Source organism: Podarcis erhardii, assembly GCF_964252035.2.
Source record: "Podarcis erhardii genome assembly, chromosome: 8".
NCBI classification, from domain to species: domain Eukaryota; kingdom Metazoa; phylum Chordata; class Lepidosauria; order Squamata; family Lacertidae; genus Podarcis; species Podarcis erhardii.
The window spans coordinates 36,777,244-36,799,307 of NC_138499.1; the positions used below are offsets into that span (position 1 = coordinate 36,777,244).

The 22,064-nt window shown below is 41.7% G+C and overlaps 1 protein-coding gene across 9 annotated transcripts in view; it reads left to right on the top strand.

Annotated features, from left to right (window-relative positions):
* Positions 1 to 13,786: 13,786 nt before the first annotated feature.
* Positions 13,787 to 22,064, top strand: part of ASPH (aspartate beta-hydroxylase) — a 101,431-nt gene continuing 93,153 nt past the window's right edge. For 3 of the 9 annotated variants that reach the window (XM_081874205.1, XM_081874206.1, XM_081874207.1), the window contains exon 1: positions 13,804 to 13,959. In XM_081874205.1, the coding sequence (XP_081730331.1) occupies positions 13,905 to 13,959 (55 nt within the window). In that variant the 5' untranslated portion in view covers positions 13,804 to 13,904. Of the gene's footprint in view, positions 13,960 to 22,064 lie in introns of all 9 variants that reach the window. The other 6 variants (XM_081874203.1, XM_081874201.1, XM_081874200.1 and 3 more) reach the window with 6 other exon arrangements.

A 22,064-nucleotide genomic window follows, 5' to 3' on the forward strand; every position in this document is an offset into this window, starting at 1 on the left:
AGAGACTGCGACCCCTACTCACAGAGTTAACAACTGGCAGTGATCTACCCCCTTTTGGGGGGGTTCAGGTCAAGGTTGTTGAGCTTTTTTTAGGGGAACCAAGCTTCTTTGGGGGGGAGCCAGTGATCTACCAGTTGGACATGCCTGCTATAGACAATACTCAGTTGGATGGACCTTTGGTATGACTTTGCATAAGAGAGATTCCTAGGTTCTTGAATTCCGTATTACATCCCCCAGAAGCTGCTTGTCTCCCTAAGAGTTGGTGTATCTTTTTTTCATTAGGAAAAAAAAGCAACTGGGTTTAAATTTGAGTAGAGCAATGGTTGGGAAGGATAGGGCTAAACAGGCTCTCCATCTCCCTACATTGGTCCTGACCTCAGTGTGAGTTGTTTTACCTGATAAAAAGGAACCCTATGGGTATATATGTTGGATCAATCCATCAACTTCTGATGGATGATACAATACGATAATCTTTATTGTCATTGTCCCATATAGAACAATGAAATTGAAAAATCTACATAAGACATTCAAAACCCAACAAGCCTGCTATCCCAGCTATCCCAACCTGGATTGAGAAGGATTGGGTCCGGCATCACTTTCGCTGTGTATGTGTGCCAGTATCCACACTCAGCAGAGTTACATTTCCACACAGCTCCTTCCTTGGAAGCGTATTCAGGGTAGAAGGTACACACAGTAGGCAATAAACACTCATGGACACCATAAAGATTCAATCAAGTGTAGAAGTTTACTTGACAGGCATAAAAGCATATTGGTAGCAAATATATACAGACATTCATCACTGCCATGGTCAAGGCATGCTTAGAGTCCAATAAGAGCCCAAGACTCTCTCTCTCTGCTTCTCTCACTGCAAGATGCAAGCAAGAGACTCACAATAAGTTACAAGAAGTTACACAGAACCATTATCAGTACTTCCTGTCACACTGCACATGTCCAAAAAACAGTTCCCACAAAAAATGTCCTTGCATAGACAAAACAATCTCAGCCTGCTGCTGCTGCTTGAAACATCTTCTTTGTTCCTGGAACAAATGATTCTCTCTCACACAGAGAGAATATCCAACAATATACCAAAGTTGGTGAACCTGTGGCCCTCTGGATGCTGTTGGGCTCCAACTCGCATAAGCTCCAGCTAACATGGGCAACAGTCAGAGGTGGTGGAACTTGTTGTCCTACATCATCTGGAATGTGTTGTGGATTTCTATCCCTGGCATAGACCTCTGGGATCACATGTAGCATGTAGTTCCATTCTCTGAGCCAGTGTGAGCCAGTTCTGTTTGCATGTCTCATCTTTTCATACTTAAAGGAGCCCTGTGAAGGCATCCGGCCCAAGACCTCCAGAATCCTGGAGCAGGCACTGCACATTAGAGGTCAGTAAGAAATCAATGATTTGTTTGTTTCCTGTATTCAGTGCTCATTACAGTGGCTGCATGGAAGCAGCTCGCTTTTAATTATGGCCGAGGCAGATTTATTTTGTAGCATCATTGAGTGATAAGTCAGCCTTTGCCTTTCAAAATGTGAAACTGTTTATTGTTGGCAATGAAACCACTGAGCAGAGAAGCAAGTCTCAAAATGGATTTGTGTATTATTTTGCCCAGATCTTTTGTGGGCAGATGATGAAAGAGATATTAATGTGGACTTCTGTCTAAAGATGCAGTTCAATAGTTGTGTGATATAACTGGCCATGTGCCATTGCTCCATTCAGTTCTACCATCAATCCATAGGGAAGAAGCATATAATAACAATAACAATAACAATAGCAAGCAGCTCTGGGCTAAATATAAAGCAGGACACCTGGTGACATTTCATTTCATAGTTTCGGTAGTGTGATCCTTGCCCTGTTTAGGTCTCTACACAGATGTGATTTGAATGGTAAGTAGAATAAAAGTACATTTATAAGTATCATGGCTACAAGACCCCACATCAAGCTTCTTCTTCTTTTAATTACAAATTTCACAAGTCCGCTAACATTTAACATTGGCCAGGGCATTTATATTTAATGGCAAACCTAAATTTTTGGGTAAGGACTTTTTTTGAAAGATTACATTGTCCCTGGGATAAGTGAAGCAGTCCTAGGAGGAAAAGATTCTTTTGCATTAAGCATCAACACTGGCACCCAAAGCACACCCAACCTGTCAATCTGTTCTTCTCAAACAAGGATAACCACCATTTCATTCTCTCATTTCCCAAGTACCCTTGGCTGCAATAATCACTGATGAAAGGAAAATAGAGCATATGTTGCTCATGAGGTTTGCTTAAGTTAATGGTGCAATTGGTCATTAGTGTGACTAATGGCAATAGCCCCCCTCTGATGAATTATTTGTTCAAAAGGCTCCAGCTGCTTCGGCTTGGCGTTAGTCCATCAGGTATAACATATCTGGCTTCCTGGTGTCTTATAAAGTGATCTTTGTATAATTGATAAATATTTGAGCTAAGTTGGCCTTGTGGATATTTCAGTGTTCTGAGCCCCCCGCTCCCTGCTCAACAGGGGAGGCAAATGTCTGATAGTTAAGTCTTCACTGATAAAGAAGCACTTACAGCAGCTCCCATGGTGCTCTATACACACACACACACACACACACACACACACACACACACACTAGATTCTAGGCAGCTGTCCTCAGATTTGCTCTCAGCTCTGTGGAGCAGTTGCAGCAAGGGGAGGACCATGCCCTCCACCAGCTTAAGTACCCTCAACTGATGGAGAGGTATGTGTGTGTGACCTGAGGCTCCTCCTACATGGAAGCTGTCACTGCTCTTTCCTCTTCAAGCCCCTCCTATTTCTAGGAGACGGTGGGGTAGGGAGTGGCAGGGACTCTACTAGCTCATCCCTTGCCTAAACAGTCTCTTTCTCCTCTGCCACATCCTGCACGCCTCCTTCCATCTCAGACTGCCCTGACCCCTCTTCCTCTTCCTCTTCCTCTTCCTCCTCCGGCTCCTGCCTTGCAGGCAGCATGAAACCCCATAAAATAAATCACTGACCCATTCTCCTGGGTCACTGTCCTGGCCCCTGCCTCCACCACACATGCTTCTGAGCCCTGCCAATTCCTTACACACAGCCGTTATAAATGTGCTAGTATTCTAGAAGGTATAGGATAGCAGTTACCCCAGGATCACCCTATAATGTCTACTGCAGGCATAGGCAAACCCGGCCCTCCAGATGTTTCGGGACTACAACTCCCATGATCCCTAGCTAACAGGACCAGTGGTCAGGGATGATGGGAATTGTAGTCCCAAAACATCTGGAGGGCCGAGTTTGCCTATGCCTGGTCTACTCCCAGGGATGGGACACAACTCAGTGGTAGACCATCTACCTTGCATGCAGGTTTTTTTTAAAGACACCATAGTGCCAGTTATATTACTATATTTTAATTTTTCCCTTCCCCATCCTATAAATTCTAATTGTTATTGATACAAAATGCCTTTTACTTATGGTCACCAGTCTAAGCAACACACACTATGTTGCATCATTTCATAAGTGTGATAATTGTAATTATTTTGGAATATAGACTTCGACACAACTTTGTTAATATAGTCAAAAACATTTGAACTTTTGTTGTTTTCTTTTCATTTTCATGTGAGTGTTGCATGTCACATGCTCTCATATAAACCAAGATATATTTCAATGCAACCATGTTAAACAGTATAAAGAAGAAAATGAATAAAAAATACGTTACAGACACACATTCCAGTCACAACTGAAATGCTGGAAAGCGGCTGCCAGTAAGTGCAGACAGTATTGTGCTAGATAGACCAATGGTTGGACATTGCTTGGAAGCCTTCCCCTTGCATTCAAGTGGGACATACACTAAGTTTTTTTGCTTAGGATCACAATCTTAAAGCAATCCTGTTCACGTTTACTTCGGGCTCGTCCACACTCCTGCGTGTTCTGTTTCCAGAAAATACAGGTCTGAGCACTTTTCTGCTTGTCCCGTACTTTCTTGGCACAATTCTGAGTGGTTTTGCCTTTGCCCCGATGCTCCCCGACCCCCTCACAGAAAACCTGATCTTTAGCGCCAACTTGGAACAAACAGCAATCTTTGGAAAACTCAGTTGTTGTTTGTTCCACATAGGTAAAGTTAAAGGGACCCCTGAGCATTAGGTCCAGTCATGACCAACTCTGGGGTTGTAGCGCTATTCTCGCTTTATTGGCCGACGGAGCCGGCGTACAGCTTCCAGGTCATGTGGCCAGCATGACTAAGCCACTTCTGGCGAACCAGAGCAGCGCACGGAAACGCCGTTTACCTTCCCGCCGGAGCGGTACCTATTTATCTACTTGCACTTTGACATGCTTTTGAACTGCTAGGTTGGCAGGAGCAGGGACTGAGCAAGGGGAGCTCACCCCATCGCGGGGATTCGAACCGCCGACCTTCTGATCAGCAAGTCCTAGGCTCTGTGGTTTAACCCACAGCACCACTAACCACATGTAAGCATACAAATGTGATACCACACGTCTGCATTGCAATGGCTGGCAGTGGCAGCAGCTCCTCTTCCTCCTCCTCTCTGCAGCCAGCAAGGCACCCTTTTCCACTGGGAGGGCCCCCCATGAAAAGGGTGCCTTGCTCCCTGGCTGTGGAGAGCAGAGCTGAACTGCTTCTCTCTCAGAGGCAGCACCGCTGCCACCTACCAGCTTTGCTCATTGACTTTGTGGGTGCCCAGCCCCCACAATTATATTATTGTGGGTGCTCAAGCACCCATGACCCCCTGGAGTTGTCTCCTATGAGCGCTAAATTTTTCCAGGGAAAAGAGGCAGAGCAAATGGAGGTGTGGCTAAGGCCTCAGAAGTAAATCTATGTTCAGCAATGCTTGGTCCTAGTTAAGTGGGAACGAGATCCAATTTAAATCTATGTAGCTTAGGGGTTTTTGGGAAAAGGTACTAATTATTTTTTAGGTTGGTCTTCTTATAAAGGTAGAAATAGGTACCATATATTTGGTTCACTGCTTTCTAAATCACAAAGACCACCTAAATTCAATGGCAGTACTTTGAACATCGGCTATGTAGCAACAAGGTGGCTATAAACATACAATTAATATAACAGTTCAACAACTTGATTGCTTTGAGTTACCAGATCTATTTCATCTTTGTATGAGAACATAGGAGAGATTATTCTCTCCCACCATCATTGTTAGGAGTTATTCTTGTATAGAACTATTTCTGTGAGGAAATACAGAGTAAAACACCAAGAAGTCTCTTTTGCTTAGGAATTAATGATCAGCAGAATCTGCCACTGAGGTTATGAATAAAACACCCACACAACTCTGTAAGAGCTTGGGGCATTGGCATCAAACTGTAAGGTCAAGTTTATCAACCTGACACGCAAAAGTCTTCAGAAAAATGAGCTTGATCTGAAAAGAAAGATGTTTGGGGATATGCACAGTAGCCTTATGGGCACAAGGCAGTCCCTGAAGCATTCATTTAAAAAAGAAAAGAAAATTACCATTTCTCAAAAGTGAAAGCTGACATTGTTACGCTCTGTAACAATGTGGACATGTTTTTTTTATTTATTTATACCAGTGCAAGCCTTTAAACAGGTCACCTAAAATTGTAAGATCTTTAAGTAAGATAAATGATTTGGTTTCCAAGTTACAATATTTGCCAACCAGAATGCTCTGCAAATAATTCATTGATGAAATAATATACCGTAGGTTGGGATCCAGGAAGCTATTGGTGACTTTATTTCTTGGAACGACAGACCTTCATGCCATGTCACAATTGGCCTTTGAAAGTCCTTAAAAAAAAAAAAAAGTCCATTCAATAGGCTGCTTTTGTGAACAAGAACTCCAAAGCCTCCTTAGCTGTATAATACTAGTTGTGCAGTTAGTTGGGTCCCAGCTGTCTGCTCACAAATCAGGTGCACAAACAAGTCTTTTAGGCCCTTGGGTGAATATCATGTAATGGACAATATGCTTATACAGTGATACCTCGGGTTACAGATGCTTCAGGTTACAGACGCTTCAGGTTACAGACTCCACCAACCCAGAAATAGTACCTCAGGTTAAGAACTTTGCTCCAGGATGAGAACAGAAATCGCACGGTGGCGACGCAGCGGCAGCAGGAGGCCCCATTAGCTAAAGTGGTACCTCAGGTTAAGAACAGTTTCAGGTTAAGAACGGACCTCCAGAACAAATTAAGTTCTCAACCCGAGGTACCACTGTAGCACCCTTTCAGCCAGAAGACTGAAAAAAATTACCAAGTCAAACCCTGAAGATATTTTTAACCCAGGAGATTTGGCAGGTCAGAGGGCTCCGAGAACCCAAATGATGCATAGGACTGGGTGGGATGTGTCTGTTCTCAGAGACATTTTCAAAGCAGTAGTAATAGTGAGAATTATTACAGCAGAAGTAGAATGTTTAAAATCAAGAACTGATTAGCCATATTGTCATTCATATTGTAAATATTCAGGGATAAAAAAAGACTGGGTTTTAAGGGAAGAGTTAAGGTGCTTATAGATTTTCTTATGTGTCAAAAAAGCACAACAATTACAACTTAATGCGCCACTGCTTACTTTCCATGCCATGCAAGCAGGGAGAGGTGCTCGTTCTATTTATAGCCTGTCATGAACTGGCAGGGCAACCGAGAGGAGTAAGAGAATCCCAGAGAAGGGTGTAGCCAGGACTGGGATACACTGGGGCAAGCTGGGGATGGGGAAGGAGAGGTTGGTGTAGGAAGTACTCACAGGGTGACAGAGGATGACGAGGGGATGGGGGTCAGTGCACAGGACCCAGAGCAGCAGGACCCATCAGCAGATGGGTCATTCAAAAGTGGCATTGATACAGAAATGGACAGCAGTGGTCTAAAATTTATGTCAATCAAAAATAATATCTCAAGTAGAACTACAGGCACACCTTGTCTTAAAGAATAATTTTATAATGCAGGAATTATAATCACTACTGCCCCAATTACTTTTATTTTGTATGCTTTACAGGAATTTCATATCGTTATTTTCATAGATAATACTTATCAGGTGGCCCTGTGCACAGTCCTACGCTTGTCTTCAATTAATTTTCCCAGTTAGAAATTTATGGAGAGACTCTTGCTAACAGAGTCATATTTGATATGTTCTCATGAGTTTGTCACTTGGTTTTGTACTTGCCCTGTGTCTTCTGCAGTGAAACTGATAAGCAATTAACCAACCAAATGTGAACATCAACTCCAAGCTAAAATACAAGTTCTAAAACTGGGGTTTGATAAAGAATGGTCATCTCAGAGATGGTGACTGTAAACAGCTTCAACTAAAGATGACTGATGGCAACAGAAGACTCGAGATTGTGTTACTTCAGTCTCTAATATGAAATCCTATGTATGTTTACTTAGAGACAACCCATGTTGGATTCAGGGTACTTTGTTCTCTCTCACTTCCTAAATACAGTATGAAAGCTAGTTTCTAAACTGTCCTTTTCTGCTGCAACACTGACCTCTGCTGAGCAGCTTCAATATACTGCAGATTCCAACTGCAACCCAACCTTTCCAAAATGGAAAATCACAGCAGGATTACAATGACAAACTCTTACAGAAATTTCAATTCAGTGTGCATCAGATTCCCAGTAAATGAAAAGCTACACACAGGGAGCTGGTATCAGCAGCAATCAAAATGTTGATAAATGCAGCATAATTCTGGACTCCAGACTACTTCCCATATGCAACATTTCCATGTAAAGGCAGACTTCCACACACCCCTGCACATCAAGTATTCCTCACCGCCACCTGCCTATAAAGTTGTATTCTGCTTGTGCTGGCTAACCTCCAGCAGACCGTATATTTCACAGAATTACAAAAATTGCTACTATATTATTATTGTGATGAAAAGAAAAATGTCATCACCCCCCACTTCAGGACAAAGCTCACCACCTTCATATTTGATATTTCCCAGATTAATACACCACCACAACAGATGCCTCAATTTAGTTGACGACCAGCCAAATACCTTAATCTGGCCTCACCTGCGAGAAGTGAAGCTACAAGGAACCAGGCAGAGGGTCTTTTTGGTGGTGGCACCCGCCCTGTGGAACGCCCTCTCATCAGATCTCAAGGAAATAAACAACTACCTGACTTTTAGAAGACATCTGAAGGCAGCCCTGTTTAGGGAAGCTTTTAATGTTTGACATTTTATCACTTTATTTATTTATTATTATTTTCTGTAGGGAACCGCCCAGAGTGGCCTGGTGGGGTATAAATAATAAATTATTATTATTAATACAAGTTCAGTGTGGAAGTAACAAACCTGTACGTCTATGGGCCAAACTACCTGTGATACTAAACCCTGCCCTCAGCCAGTCCCCATCAGTCTGCCTTTCTTACAACTAGTCCAGCAGGTAGCACTGGCCATCAGCTTCCTCCTCCTTAGGCTCAGGGTTGCACTTGTGAAAAGCAGCAAGGGGGAAGATGGGTTCAACACCAGAAAGAGTTGGCTCTGCCTATCATTGGCTCTGGTTCTACCTACTGTTGGCCTCCCTGCCCTACCTGTCTGAATGTGTAATCCATATTTTTGTGTTTGGGTTTTTTGTAAAGACAGTTGCAGAGGTTGCAAGACCTGAACAGGAGAGCTAGGCAGAGTACTACCCATATCTTTTCCACCATGGAGGATGAAAAAACAGCTTGGTGGGGAACAATTAATTTTTTTAAAATGACTGGGACAAAAAAGGTTAAGAAGATCCCCACTCTAAGTGCTTGTTTGCAGTGGCTTGTTTGCAAACTGAAAGTCCCCCCTACAGTTCTGAGAGGAAAACTGCAACCCATTCAGCATCCCATGTAGATTGGTCAACACTGTGTGTTAAGTTTCAATATTTGACTATCAATTTGAAAGTGTCTATTAAAATATGTCACTTAATGAAAATCAATAAAATTTGCAAATGAAATGAAAGTTACAGTTTCAATTCATGAGTTACAGTTTATACCTCTTTGGTCGATGAAAAACTTTTTACCCATCATACTTTCTCATATGTGTAGTTTGATATAAACAGTTATTTGCTAGGATTAACAGGTCTGTAAACTCTTCCAAACATGTACAATAATATTCTTATGGCATCTACAGTACTTCTGATGGTGGCAAATGTTTGCTTTGCACAAAAGCCTCTTCACCACAAAGGAAAAGTTCGTACGTCACAAAGTAGGAAGCAAAGTAGTCCACATCACTACCTATTCAAGGTACTGTAAGGGTTCTAACAAAGTATTTGCATAAGATACAATCTCTTCCTTCTGAGAGTGAGACTAGGCCTAACTGATAGTTTGATGTAACCTTTGACAGGTGGTTGTGATATACTGAGTTAGACTTTACAACTGGCCAAACAGCCCAAATCTGGACTGTTCAGATCAAATGTCAGTGCCTGATAAGTCAAAGTATTGCAGCATGATGTTGTCAAATGAAGCTTGGGGCAAGGCAAGTGCTATTGCCCATCCTGTTTAAGCAGATTTAAGCAAACATGTTGACAAGTTATGAAGATTGCCAAAAATGAAAGAATCTTATAAAATATTGCTGTTACTTAACCAGTAAAGAGGATTTCTGACTTTGAATACTGTAATAACAAAGCAGATTTTTTTTTTTTTTACCATATCTCTTCTTTATGGCCCAAATGTAAATTAAACTGGTTCCTGCAAAATTTAATACTTGCTCACATAATTGGGGGGGGGGTCTCATGTACCATAGTAGTTAACAGTAAAAACTGTTCAACTATACACTTCCATGAAATTCAAATAAATGATTGATCTATCTTTTAAAGGGCTGAAATATTTTGTGATTATTTAAATGCACCTACAGCAAAGCAAGGTTTGAACATGAGAACAGCTAACTTGCATAAGATTATAAGCTCAAGGGCAGAAGCTGATTACCTACTGAGATCAGGATGGAAATTTCCTTAAAGTTACAGAGATGTCGGACTACATTATAGTTTTATTTTTGGTTTCAATAACTCTTAAGAGCAAAATCCTCACAGCATTTTTCCAGGAAGAAATTCTTCTGACTATAATGGCTTTGCTGGCTTGTGCTACAAAGCTTGATTTAGGAACTACTGGATATTTCTGCACCCAAGATGCTGGATTTCAAGGAACTATGACCCACGTTTGTATTCCAAAATGTTTTCCCCATAATCACCCAATCTCAGTATACCAGACGTCATGCTTTTAAAAGATCTTTTTACACATCATCAACTTGATCCACCAACTCCAGCTGTTAAAATGGAGGATTATGATTTATGTTACTCTCACTAAAATCAGTGCTTTTTTCCCCAAGAAAAATTGCTGCTGAAATTCACCATGAAGTTGGTCCAGTAAGTCGCTGGGCAACTTGGGACAGCCCTAAATGGATGCTGATTTAACAACAACTGCATTCACCACTCGCAAAGATGCTAAAACTCTGACAAGCTGTTTTCCTAGTTGGTTTGGGGGTTGCCACTGGTTCTGGTGCAGGTCAAATGAATATACCCTCACTTTCCTTAATTCTCTTAGATTCAGGAAGATGTCTAGGGTAGCTTGGAAGGGCCTTTGTGAAAACATGCAGCTGTAGAGGCCTGGCCCTGGAGATTGACCAGTTGCAGCTAGGAGTGGCTAGGTGCAATCATAGATGTGTGTGTGTGTGTGTGGGCACACACATGCTGGCCAGCTTTCACTTTGACTTGAAATGTTCGTTTTGGGCTTCTCAGAAGTACATACATGCAAAGAGTGCCAGCCTGCAATGACACCCACTTGAGAGGTGCTGGACCTGTGCTCCAGCATGCTGCGGCTGAAAAGCAGCACTGATTAAAATTCGCTTCTGCTGTCAATGCAATTACACTGGTTAAAATTCAAATACTCAGGGTTTGACTCTCCAGTCAATAATGCTGAAGATAAAACTTAAAAGTTCCGCAAAGTGTACTTGATTGAATTCCAACTGTACTTTCCAGCAATCTTCACATATCACTAGATAATTCATTCTTACAGGGGTTTTGAGATCAACCTTTTGTTTAGTTATCAGCAACAGTTTCAGTAGCTTGCACTAGAAGGTCACAACACTTTCTAATTAAGTGTGGGTGAGGCAAAACTATTCCTTCACACTGAAGACAGATGAGGCTTCTTATTGAGTTTGCTATAATTCCTCATTATGCTTTACATTTAAACATTAATAAGAAGGGTGTCATTGGAGAACAAAATACATTATTCCCATTCATCAAAGTTAATAGTGATGTATATGTGTCGATTTATCAAGGTTAACAGTGATTTATATGCATTGTTTCCAACATATACGACAGTTTATCCTCAGAAAATTAACTTAAGGACATTGTTTTTCTTGTACACTGTAGAACATTTTACAGCAGTGAAGAGCCTATTAAGCTCACTGATAACTGAGGAATGTCATAATCAAAATGAAAGAAAACTATTGTCTTCTAATGGTAGGAAGCCAACTTTGCAAAACAGGCTGAACAAAAATAAACAGAAACAATGGGACAAGTTCAGAATCAAGGTAGCTGATTTGCTCGTTTGGACTCTAAGCCAGCTGCTCCATGGTTTGTTTCCATACTGGGCTAAGGCAGGAGCAAAGTGGAAGCACTAGAGATGTGTGCACTAGCACGTAGCTCAGGCATATTAAGGGTGAAACAAACTGTACTTTGTGGCTTCTCATTATGCTAAAATGCAACCAGTATTAAATAAGTTGATTGAGCTGCAGTGGTCTTCAGTGAGTGTACTGGAATGCTAAACAACAGCCTCCCCCTACTTGAGCTCTCCAGATGTTTTGACAACTCCCATCAGTTCAAGGCTGGGAAAGACTGAGATAAAGTCTTGTAAACCTACATACTGCTTTACTGTACTGCAGTCACAAGCAAAACAACTTTCAAAGGCTGGTGTACAACTAAGTTCTACTCAGAGTAGACTCACTGAATTTAATGAACACAGCTAAGTTGGTCCATTAATTTAAATGGGTTTACTCGGAGTAAAACTTAATTGAAAACCACTAATATGTCTAATGGCCTATAGCCACAGCTGTCTCCCACATCTTTCTTTTGGGTGACTCAGAGTAGACCAACTAAAACTAATGGACTAAATTAAGTCATGACTAATTTGACTGATTTCAATGGGTTTTCTATTAATGTGGGTCAGCCATAGCTGCACCCCTTATTCAAAATTATTTCATTTTTACTGTTTTTCCCTTAGTATTCTGGATGGTGGTAAATTTCCCAGCTCTATATGCTGTGAACATTCCAGAATTCTAAAAGTCACAATTTATTTTGAGAAGTCCTACAATATACACCCTCACAAACTGATTTAATCTCCAAGATCAGCATACTTCAAGTTTCCAGAAAATTCATGTTCTCATTTAAACCAATATTGAACAGTTTCTCAGAACATTTTAAACTTAAAACAGTTCAAAATATTCAGGATTTAACTGAAATATTTGCTGTTCAGCTACTGAAAGTTAAGAAGCCTAAGAAGCCATTGACGAGTGTATGAGCGAGACACTTGCACACAATTCCTGGACAAGAATGCACACCCAAATTTCCTTCTTAGTAAATTATTAACATTATTTTTTTCCCTTGTTGATATTTCACTCTACCCTGTTACTTATCAAACCTTCTTGTTAAGGGAGAGAAATTCTCAAATGAGTGTGCAAAAAATACATTTATTCCTGTTAGATTTTCAAAACGTTTACTGCATCCTGGTGGAAAGAAATGTTGCAAAGATATTTCCTGCCTGATTTCAATAACTTTGAAATTTTATGCAACATTATTGAGTTTTTATTTGTTTATTAATTAAATTTATACAGTATCCTCCTAAAGGTTCCCAGGTTTGCAATGACCTTGGTCATTCATTAAAACATATTCAATGAATGTCTCTGGATTATATACAGGAATAGTTAGAAACTTTCAACCCAGCTACATCTTTTAAAAATCAGCATTGAACTGATTGGGGATAATATGCAGTCTTCTCTGCATTTCTCAAGAAAAGCTGACTGATTTTTAGCTGAAGGTACATAAGCATGTATGTCATAGTCAATACAAAATATACATGTGTACAAATCAAATGAAACAAATAAGACTTTGATGGTATCAAAGTATCATTAGGATTGCAGTGCTATTTTGTAACATGAAACAGGATCAGGCTTGACTGCATTATACAAAAGATACTTCAGAGGAGCAGATATACTGTAACATGCTATGCAATGCACTTCAGCAGTGGTTGCGAAGGAACCCAGGATGCATTACGGCGCACTTTGCCCTACAGTTAAGCTCACTGAACAGAAACGTAGTTCTACAGACCTAAGTAAATGAGATGCTAGGCATGTGATTTGAGTTTCTGCTCACTAAAACAAAACACCTGTGGGAGTGATTCTGATGGGAACCACAGTATGGGAGGCGAACAGATGCAATCCTGACCTGAATCTCCACCGTGCAACTGATAAATTGACCCAGCGGTGGGGGGAAAAACCTCGGCAGCAAATCCCGCTGAATGGAATAGGGTGGGAGCTCCTGCAAGCTGAACAAATGGTTCCGGGGCTGCACTGACGAGACACAGAACCAGCAGCAGTCGCTCCCAGGCAGACTCTCTCCCGCCCTCCACGTGCCCCCTCGCTCTCCCTTCCCTCTCCTCCTGCGTTGCCACGTTCCAATCGATGCGTTCCCCAGCACGGTCCCCGCCGCCGACGCAGCGGGCGCGCGCGAGAACGTCGGGAGGCGTTCCCCGCGGCCCGTACCTGCCAATCACGTTCGAGCGGCTCCTCCCCCTCCGCCTCGCGATTTGCTAGGAGCAGCTGCCAGTCGGGCAATAGGGGCTCCCGCCCAAGGGTCAGGTCGGCGTGCAGAGCTAAGAGAGGAGCCGCGGGCGTCCGCCGAGCCCCGCCCCCCGTCGCGAACGAGCTTCCTCCTCCCGTCGCGCGCTCCCGCCTCTCTCACTCTCCTCGGCGGCGTTACCTACAGGAGGCGACATGGCCCCGCGCAAGAGCCCCAAGAGCGGCAGCCCCGGCCCCGGAGCCAGGAGAGGTCAGTAGCGGCCGCCCAGATGGGCCTGCTATGGAGGAGAGGTGCCCGTCCCGCCTTCCTGGGTCTCCCGACCCGGCGGTCCTCCGGAGGCGGGGGGTGGGAGCGGGGCCTCTCCTCTCCTGTCAGCGCCGCGCTTTTCGAAACTGGCGCCCTGAAGTCCTCTTCCAGCCGCCTCGCTGCCGGTCCCGAGGCGGCCCCTCAGGAATGCCTGCCCTGCTCTCGGAGGAGGCGGCGGGTCCCGTTGGGGAAGGGAATGAGGGGCCTGGACGGTGCTGCTGGGATCAGGGGCGAGGAGGGGAATAAAATGGAGCCCGGGGTTTCCTCAGGCGGTCCTGCTTCTGAATACTAGTCGCTGGCAAAACCGCGGGAGACGAGAGGGCTCCTGTGTTCGTGAGAGCAGGAGGCGGGAGTCAGTGGGCCGTTGGTCCCGATCCAGCAGCTTCTTGCGCTGCTCGGCTGCAGGTTGTGAAAGCGCTCTCGAAATCCCTTCGCTTCTGAGCTCCTCCTTGAGCACACAGACTCAGAGACGAGGAGCCTGGCTTCGTTTGTTTCCCCTTCCACTTGTGTACACAGGTCACACCTCTCAGCTGGGTAGATCCGATTTAAAGAGGCTGCCATCCTGCGCACACCTTCAGAGCTGGTGGTCTTTCTTGCTCTTTTGAAAATGTGTGGTTTTTGAAGGCATAGGAACATAGAATTGTAGAGTTGGAAGGAACCCCCGAGGATTAACCCCCTTTGCAAAGCAGGCATATGCAACTGTCCCATATGGGGATTGAACCTGCAACCTTGGCATTAACAGCACCAAGTTCTAACCAACCAAGTTATCCAGGCCGACTCCTGTGGAAGACAGTGGGTCTCAATTCCATATGAAGAGACATAGGATTGTGTTGCAAGATTGCAAACCAATGTATGCTGGAGTGAAATGCCATGGCATTCAATGAGGCTTGCTTCTGAGTAAACATGCACCAATTCTTGATGATAAACACTTGGGGCTGAAATAGCTACTTCATGCACAAACTGGCACAGATCAAGTGTTGACTGACTAGGGTGATGTGCAGGCCCCTGTGAAATATCCCTAACTCTGAATTATTTCTATCCCTTTCCTTTTCCCACCCCAGCTTTTTGTTGTTCAATTGCCATTGCTTTCTGTAATGCTAGAATTTTTTTCCATTCACAGCCCATTTGGGGACCATCTTCAGGACACATGAGCTAATGTGGCTAGCTAATGTGGCCTTTTCTTGGGGGATTATCATCCTGCAAGGGTATCTGCATTGTCCATAAAGTGCAAGTTACTGTGTGTAAGCAGAATAAAATTCTGTTCCATTCTGTATTGAAACACTGCAAAGTATTTCATAGTTATTTTGAGTGTCTTTCTTTACACAGAAAGATGGCTATCAGGTGCTTCTGATGATTGCTGCCATGCTGTACGATGGTTTTGTGCTCTATTGTACACTAACTATAGTCCACTGGGGGAAGATCTTGGAAGAATCTATTTCAAAGTGGTATGGTGGCACACCATTCTCTTGAAGTGGATGTTGTTAACCTTGTTGTTAACTGGTGGTGTTGCATAAACCCACAATAAAGCAAAACTATTGTATCACAATGGAATCCTTAAGATATTTATCTGGAAGTCCCGTTGATTTTAGTTAGACTTACATGCAGATAAAAGTGCTGGTTTTATACAAAGTGCTGAGGCACTTTTCTAGAACAGTTATCTTTGGGAATCTGTACTGGATAATCTGATTGTTGGTCAGAGTTTTTTTGTTTGTTCAACACCTCTGTTCTGCTGGACATTGAATTACACAGATGAATTTTGCTGTGATTTGTCCAAAACTCTGGGTAACTCTGTGTAGTACAGCTTTGTGAGGCTGCAGTGGTGGGAAACAGATTTTAAATTAGCTGGCTAAGTGCATTTTCTAGGACTTTATACATGGCAGCCTAACCCACAATCTCATTAAATCACCATTGTAGTTTGTTGCCTGTAATCTGGCATCAGGTTTCATGTGCAAGTATAAAATGCTTTCTCTTGATTGTGTGGTAAGACTTGTATCGCTTGCCAGTAAGGTATTTTCAATACTTCTGTTTGGTTACTCCCTCATCTCTTCCAAAGTGTTTACGTGTCAACTGCCCATTAAAAAAGGGTGAGGTATGACCAGATGGTTTACATTTGCTGCTTGTATTTAAATCAATCTCCCCTCCTTTTCCTTCTCTACTGGCATTTTAGTGACACAGAAATATCTTAACTTGCAAAAGAACACATGCATAAGTGAATGGAAAACTTTATATAATAAAACCTAGTTAGTGATAAGAGGTCAGATGAATGTGTGGCTGGTGTTAGTATGAATGCCTTTAGGGTTTCTTTTTTGCAAAGCAAAAATATCAGTTCTCAAAATATTACTTTCTTCCAACTAAATAATCTCTAGATTGGTATACAGATTTTGTGGAAATTAGGATATATTTTTTTTAACTTAGCTAGTAAAGTTAGCTGGCAGGTTTTTCTTTTCTTTCATTTTCATTGATTTCATTTCATTTTCTCAACATGGAAAGTGTGCTTTCCTCCACAGATTTTTGTTAAGTTGCTCCGAATTCATCTCTTTCCTTCTGTGACAAGGGAGAATATCCTTACCTAAAGCCCAACCCTAAATATGTTCATTCAGAAGCAGGTCCTAAAGTGTTCAGTTGCACTTCCAGTCAAGTAAGTGTAGAATCATAGAGTTGGAAGAGACCACAAGGGCCATCGAGTCCAACCCCCTGTGTAGTTAGAATGGTGGCTACCTCATATGCATATTTCAGAGTTGGTTCTGTTTAAATCAGGCTTCCTCAACCTCGGGTCTCCAGATGTTTTTGGCCTACAACTCCCATGATCCTTAGCTAGCAGGACCAGTGGTCAGGGATGATGGGAATTGTAGTCTCAAAACATCTGGAGGGCCGAGGTTGAAGAAGCCTGGTTTAGATCAATTGTACATATATTTACTTTGAAATAAATCCAATCTGTAGCATTAATGTATAGTTAGTCTAACATGGCCAAGATTTGGTGGCATACAGGGTATTCGGGCATATTTCACCCATCCATCCTATACCTGCTCTCCTCAGTGTTCCCACATTGATTATACCTTTGTGTGCCTGTATGTGCTGGTAACAAGCTATATTGAAGATTTTAGAATATAATTGAGTAGACTGCTTTATGACATATTATCATTCTGTTATATAGACATACATACACACACACAATCACAACATAAACTGTTCACAGTCTCTGTGAGCTTACAGGTCTAACTGAAAAACGGCCATGGCTTCCACAAAGATAAGTCCTGTCCCACTAACTTTTTAGTGTTTTTTTGAGTATGTCAACAAGTCAACATGAATAAGGATGACTAAGTAGACATTGGGTTTTAGCCAGTGTTAGTCCTACTCAGAGTAAACCCTATCCAGCGTAGACCCATTGAAGTGTATGATAAAGGAAACTTCAAGATGTTAATTTTAATGAGTCTCCTCTGAGTAGAACTTAGATATAATCTGTGTATTTAGAGTTTCAAACACTTAGGTATCCTGAGTAAGTTTAGCAGTCATGGGATAAGAGGACAGGTCTTTATGCACAGAGTAGGGATAAATTGACAGTTTGTACAATGGAGGGACATAAGAAGCAGAAATGCCTGCACTTCTTAATTCTTTGTGCTTTCCATTCTCCACTACTTTCTCTGGTCTCCACACCCACCCACCACTTAACTCCTTGCAAGGCTTCTCGTCATCCGGTCTCACCATGTAGTTAGCTTTCCTAGTAAAGTATACCTTTAGAACAAACATACTATGCAAGGAGGAAGGGCTGCTTGGACTTTAGACAAAACGTATCTTTTCTTGGCAATTTCTTACACCCCTTCTGAAACAATGTACACTTTGATATTTCTCTGATTTTTCACTTCTGAAGAAATGCTATGGAATATATATTATTATTATTTCTGAACAATGAAGTATGTCTCATGCTAATGGTTTATTGGATTCTTCATTATAGGCCATTTGTGCAATGTTTTCCTTGCACCAAGGTGATTGTTCCCTGATGAACATCATATACTGGTAAAGTGTGACGATTGCTGTGACTGATAAGACTGTTTATTTTGTAACCACACTCATGGATTGATTTGCTGCATGAGAAGTTTTTGTTTGTGTGCTTTAAAATGCTGTGAAATGAGAGATCTAGGGCTGGGAAATCATTCAAATTCATAGATGCTACCACCAGAGGCTCTAGCCATGAAAAAGATTCAAATTTCTAATCACCAACACATTTTTTCAAACAACAACTTTAGGCACATGGTGATTGCTTTATCCGATTTTCCAGCCCTGGAGAAAAGAAAAATATTTTATAATTCTTTTTAAACCTATGTTGAAGAGTTATATTAGTTTTCCTGAAAATATTAGTTGCAGTGTTAAATATTTGTTCAATTGTTAAATGCTTGCATTGAAAGAAAACTACTAATGAGTGGTGTGGTTTTGGAATGAACAAGAAAATAATCAACAATAGAATTCTACTTTTAACTTTATTATTTTGAAGATTTATACTCTGCCTTTTAATCAAATGATTTTCAAGGCACTTTCTTGTAATAATAAACAATCACCATCACCAAAAAGCAAACTCACTACTGCAGCTGCTGCTCCTCTAGTTGACAGTTGGGCTCAGACTGTGTCTTTTTGCCATGGTATTTGAAATATACTTGGAGTCGAGTGTGAATTTCACGCTCTTTATTCAGCTCATAGTAGCAATGAATGAAACTTTACCCAAAACGTTTAGCTATATATACATTATTTACACAATGGGCCCCATGTGATTGGCTAATTCCAGGCTGCTCCTGTAGGCCAATCAGGTTGCGGATTCACCTCCTCCAGAAGCCTAATTGGCTGCTCCTGCAGGCCAATCAGGTTGCTGATTCACTTCCACCTGGAGCTGGATTGGGTGGCTCCTGCAGACCAATCAGACTGCTGCATTCTGGATCCTATTGTTCTAGGATTCAGCTCAGTACATAACAGTATTCTTCTGGTGGGGCTGGGTGGGTGTACTGCCTCCCAGTGGCCCTTGGCTCCCTGGCCAGTGACAAAGGTCAGAGTGCTTCCTGTCTGCTCTGCAGTCCCAAGGCAAATGGAGATAATCATTGAAATGCAGCATAGACTATGCAGCATAGACTGCCTTTTATTAGGTCAGACAATTTGTCCATCTCACCCATAATTGTCTACTCTGATAGGCCATGGCTTTGGCTTGCCAGAGTCTCATCCCCATTCCTGTCACCTGCTACCTGATCCTTTTAACATAGCAAGAAAGGCCTGGGGGGAGGGGTTGAAAAGAGGCAGGTCTCCCCCCCACCCCTCACTCCTGAAACTCCTCCCATGCTTTTGCTTGAGCAGGAGTTCAAAGCTCCTGTTTCAGGTTGTATAAGCACACCTTCACAACTGAAAATTGCTAAGTGCACACATTTTGTTCTTGTGAAATGAATAGGTTTGAACATATCTGCAGTCGCTTTGCATGCCACGCAATCATGGTGATGTGTTAGAAATAAGGCATTAAATAAGGCATTGACCAGATTGAGCAAACTTTTATGTCTGACAAAAGTCAAACCTATAGGCTGTTTATGCAATTTACCCCTTTTCTCCCTTAAGCAAGGATTTGGAAATAATATTTAATTATGTGATCAGACAGGACTCTTATCTCATAGAGTTATTTAGGATTGCAGCTTTTACTCATGTTGCAACAATGGGAAACAGATAATGAATGCAAAAGAGCATAGAAAGAAAATAATGGTAGTGTTGAAATGCCCTTTTAAGTTTTATGTGTGTCCCTGTCTTTCCTGCTTGGCCTTCTTTTAAGCAGGCTGCCTGAACAGGCTTTCTTCGTATTCATAGTGTGATAGTGATGAATCTATCAGCCCCCACTGTAAAGCAAAATGAAATATTGCAGGGATGTCCCACCATTAGATCGCGATCTACCCGTAGATCTCCGGCTGATCCTGGTAGATTGCTCAACAACTCTGGGCAATCCACTCACCCCATGCACACACCTCTTCCTTCCAATGACAATGGGTAAATGGGTAGATCACTGCCAATTTTTTTTAATACTGGGAGTAGATTACAGTCTCTTGGGAGTTGGTCATGCCTGATACAAAATATCTTATGTATTCTTTCTTGATGGTGTTGCCATTAGTTGAGGCACAGTATGCAGCATGCAGAGGGAAGACCTTTTATGTGCTGGTGCTTACTCTATAGAGCTCCATCCCATCTGAAAGGAGCTTCCAGTATCTGCTCCAGACCTTCCTATTTACTCAGGTCTTTGCATGTGATTAATTCCTAGCTTGGAATAATGTATATTGCTGGCTAAAGTGAGTGGAAGTTTACTGTGGTTTATTGTTTTAAAGTGTTGTTTTATTATTGTATTTTGGTGATATTACAGATGAAGAGTGGTATATAAATATTTTTTTAAAAAGGTAGACAGAATATATGTGCTTTTGCATTCAATTGGAGGATGAGGCCCAACGTAAACCTAAACTGCTCTAAGAACATGAATATGTAGTAAATCTGGACGACTGAGATCTGATGTCTCAATAAAACTCATCTAGTTACTACCTAGAGATTTTAACTAAAACAAGAATTCTGTAAAGCCATGTGCTGGGGTATTTTTTGAGGCCTGCATTGCTCTCCTCTTTTAAAGCACACTATATAGTACTAGGAGTATTTGGGTTTCAGTGTTAAGTGCAAATTATTCTTTAGCTTCTTCATAGTCTGTGGTGCCAGTTTTGTTCAATTTTGTCCTGGCAGCTTTGTAGAGTATGTGGAGTTTGTGTTGCTGTTTCCATTCGATTTATAGAAAGAATAGGAAACATGGCTTCATAAGAATGGAAGTAGCAGCAGGAGCAGAAAAACTACTTGAATATAGCACCTGTTGCACCCTCAATCTATCTTCAAGACCCACTATCTCACATCTACAAACATAGTCTTGCATCTGTAATCACCTGTATTCCATCCATATAGCTTACTCTGTTAATTCTCTTAAAATGAATTGTGTGACTTTGGTTGGTACAGATTATACTTGGCCTTGAATCAATGTCTGGTAGTAACAGTAGTACTTCTATCCTGCTTGAGACTTGTTTAAATTATCATTATACCATCTCCTTAAAAAAATGAAATGAAATGTGTTATTACATTTATATCACAGCTTTCCTCCAAAGAGCTCCCCATTTTACTCTTACAACAATCCTGCAAGGTGTATTAGATTAAGAGACAGCAATTGGCTCAAGGTAATGTAGTGAGCCTTATGTCTGAGTGGGAATTTGAACCCTGGATTCCCTGGCCCTGTTCCAGTACTCTGAATACTACAAACGCCACATTGGCTCTCATCTGATTTTTCTTCCTTGTAATCTATTGACTAAGTACAACTTTTCAAACAAATGTATGTATTTTATGAACTGGAACGAGTGATAAAATTGAGATAAAATGATTTTTAGAGTGCTTTTATTAATTAATTTTCCAGCCTTTTGCCTGAGTTACTTCTCTGGATTAATTGATGAACAAATATCACAAGAGGTGAGCAGCTATGTGATTAGGGGTTATTGCGTCATTTATTCTCTTCAAAGAGCTGCTTTTATACAGCTAATTTGTAATCACTTTGTTCCATTGACAGTGATGCTTTGTCCCATGAAATGCAAGTAGTCTTTGTGACAACATCTATAAACCACTTTTAAAGTACTTTTTAAGATGACGCAACGAGGGTGGACCATACCCTGCCCCCAAGAGTTTTTGTTACTGCCAAGGACCCCTTCCTAAAAATACCAATAAAAAGAATCTGACAATTTCTGTAGATCCCCTGCTTTTATTCTTTGATGGGCAGATTTCAGTGGAGGATGGGAAGTTTAATTGCATGAGGAAAAGTCATTTCACTAATGCAATGCATTATTTGGATACAAACCTGTTCTGGAAAATGTCAGGAGATTTCATTTCATTGGGTGACCTTGAGTTCTTTGTCAGTCTTTCTCCATTTTATACTATTATATGAAGAATTCTCCCTTAGATCTGCTTTTTCCCCTAACAAAAAAGGTTCCAAATGTTTTAGTACTTCTGTGACAGATCTG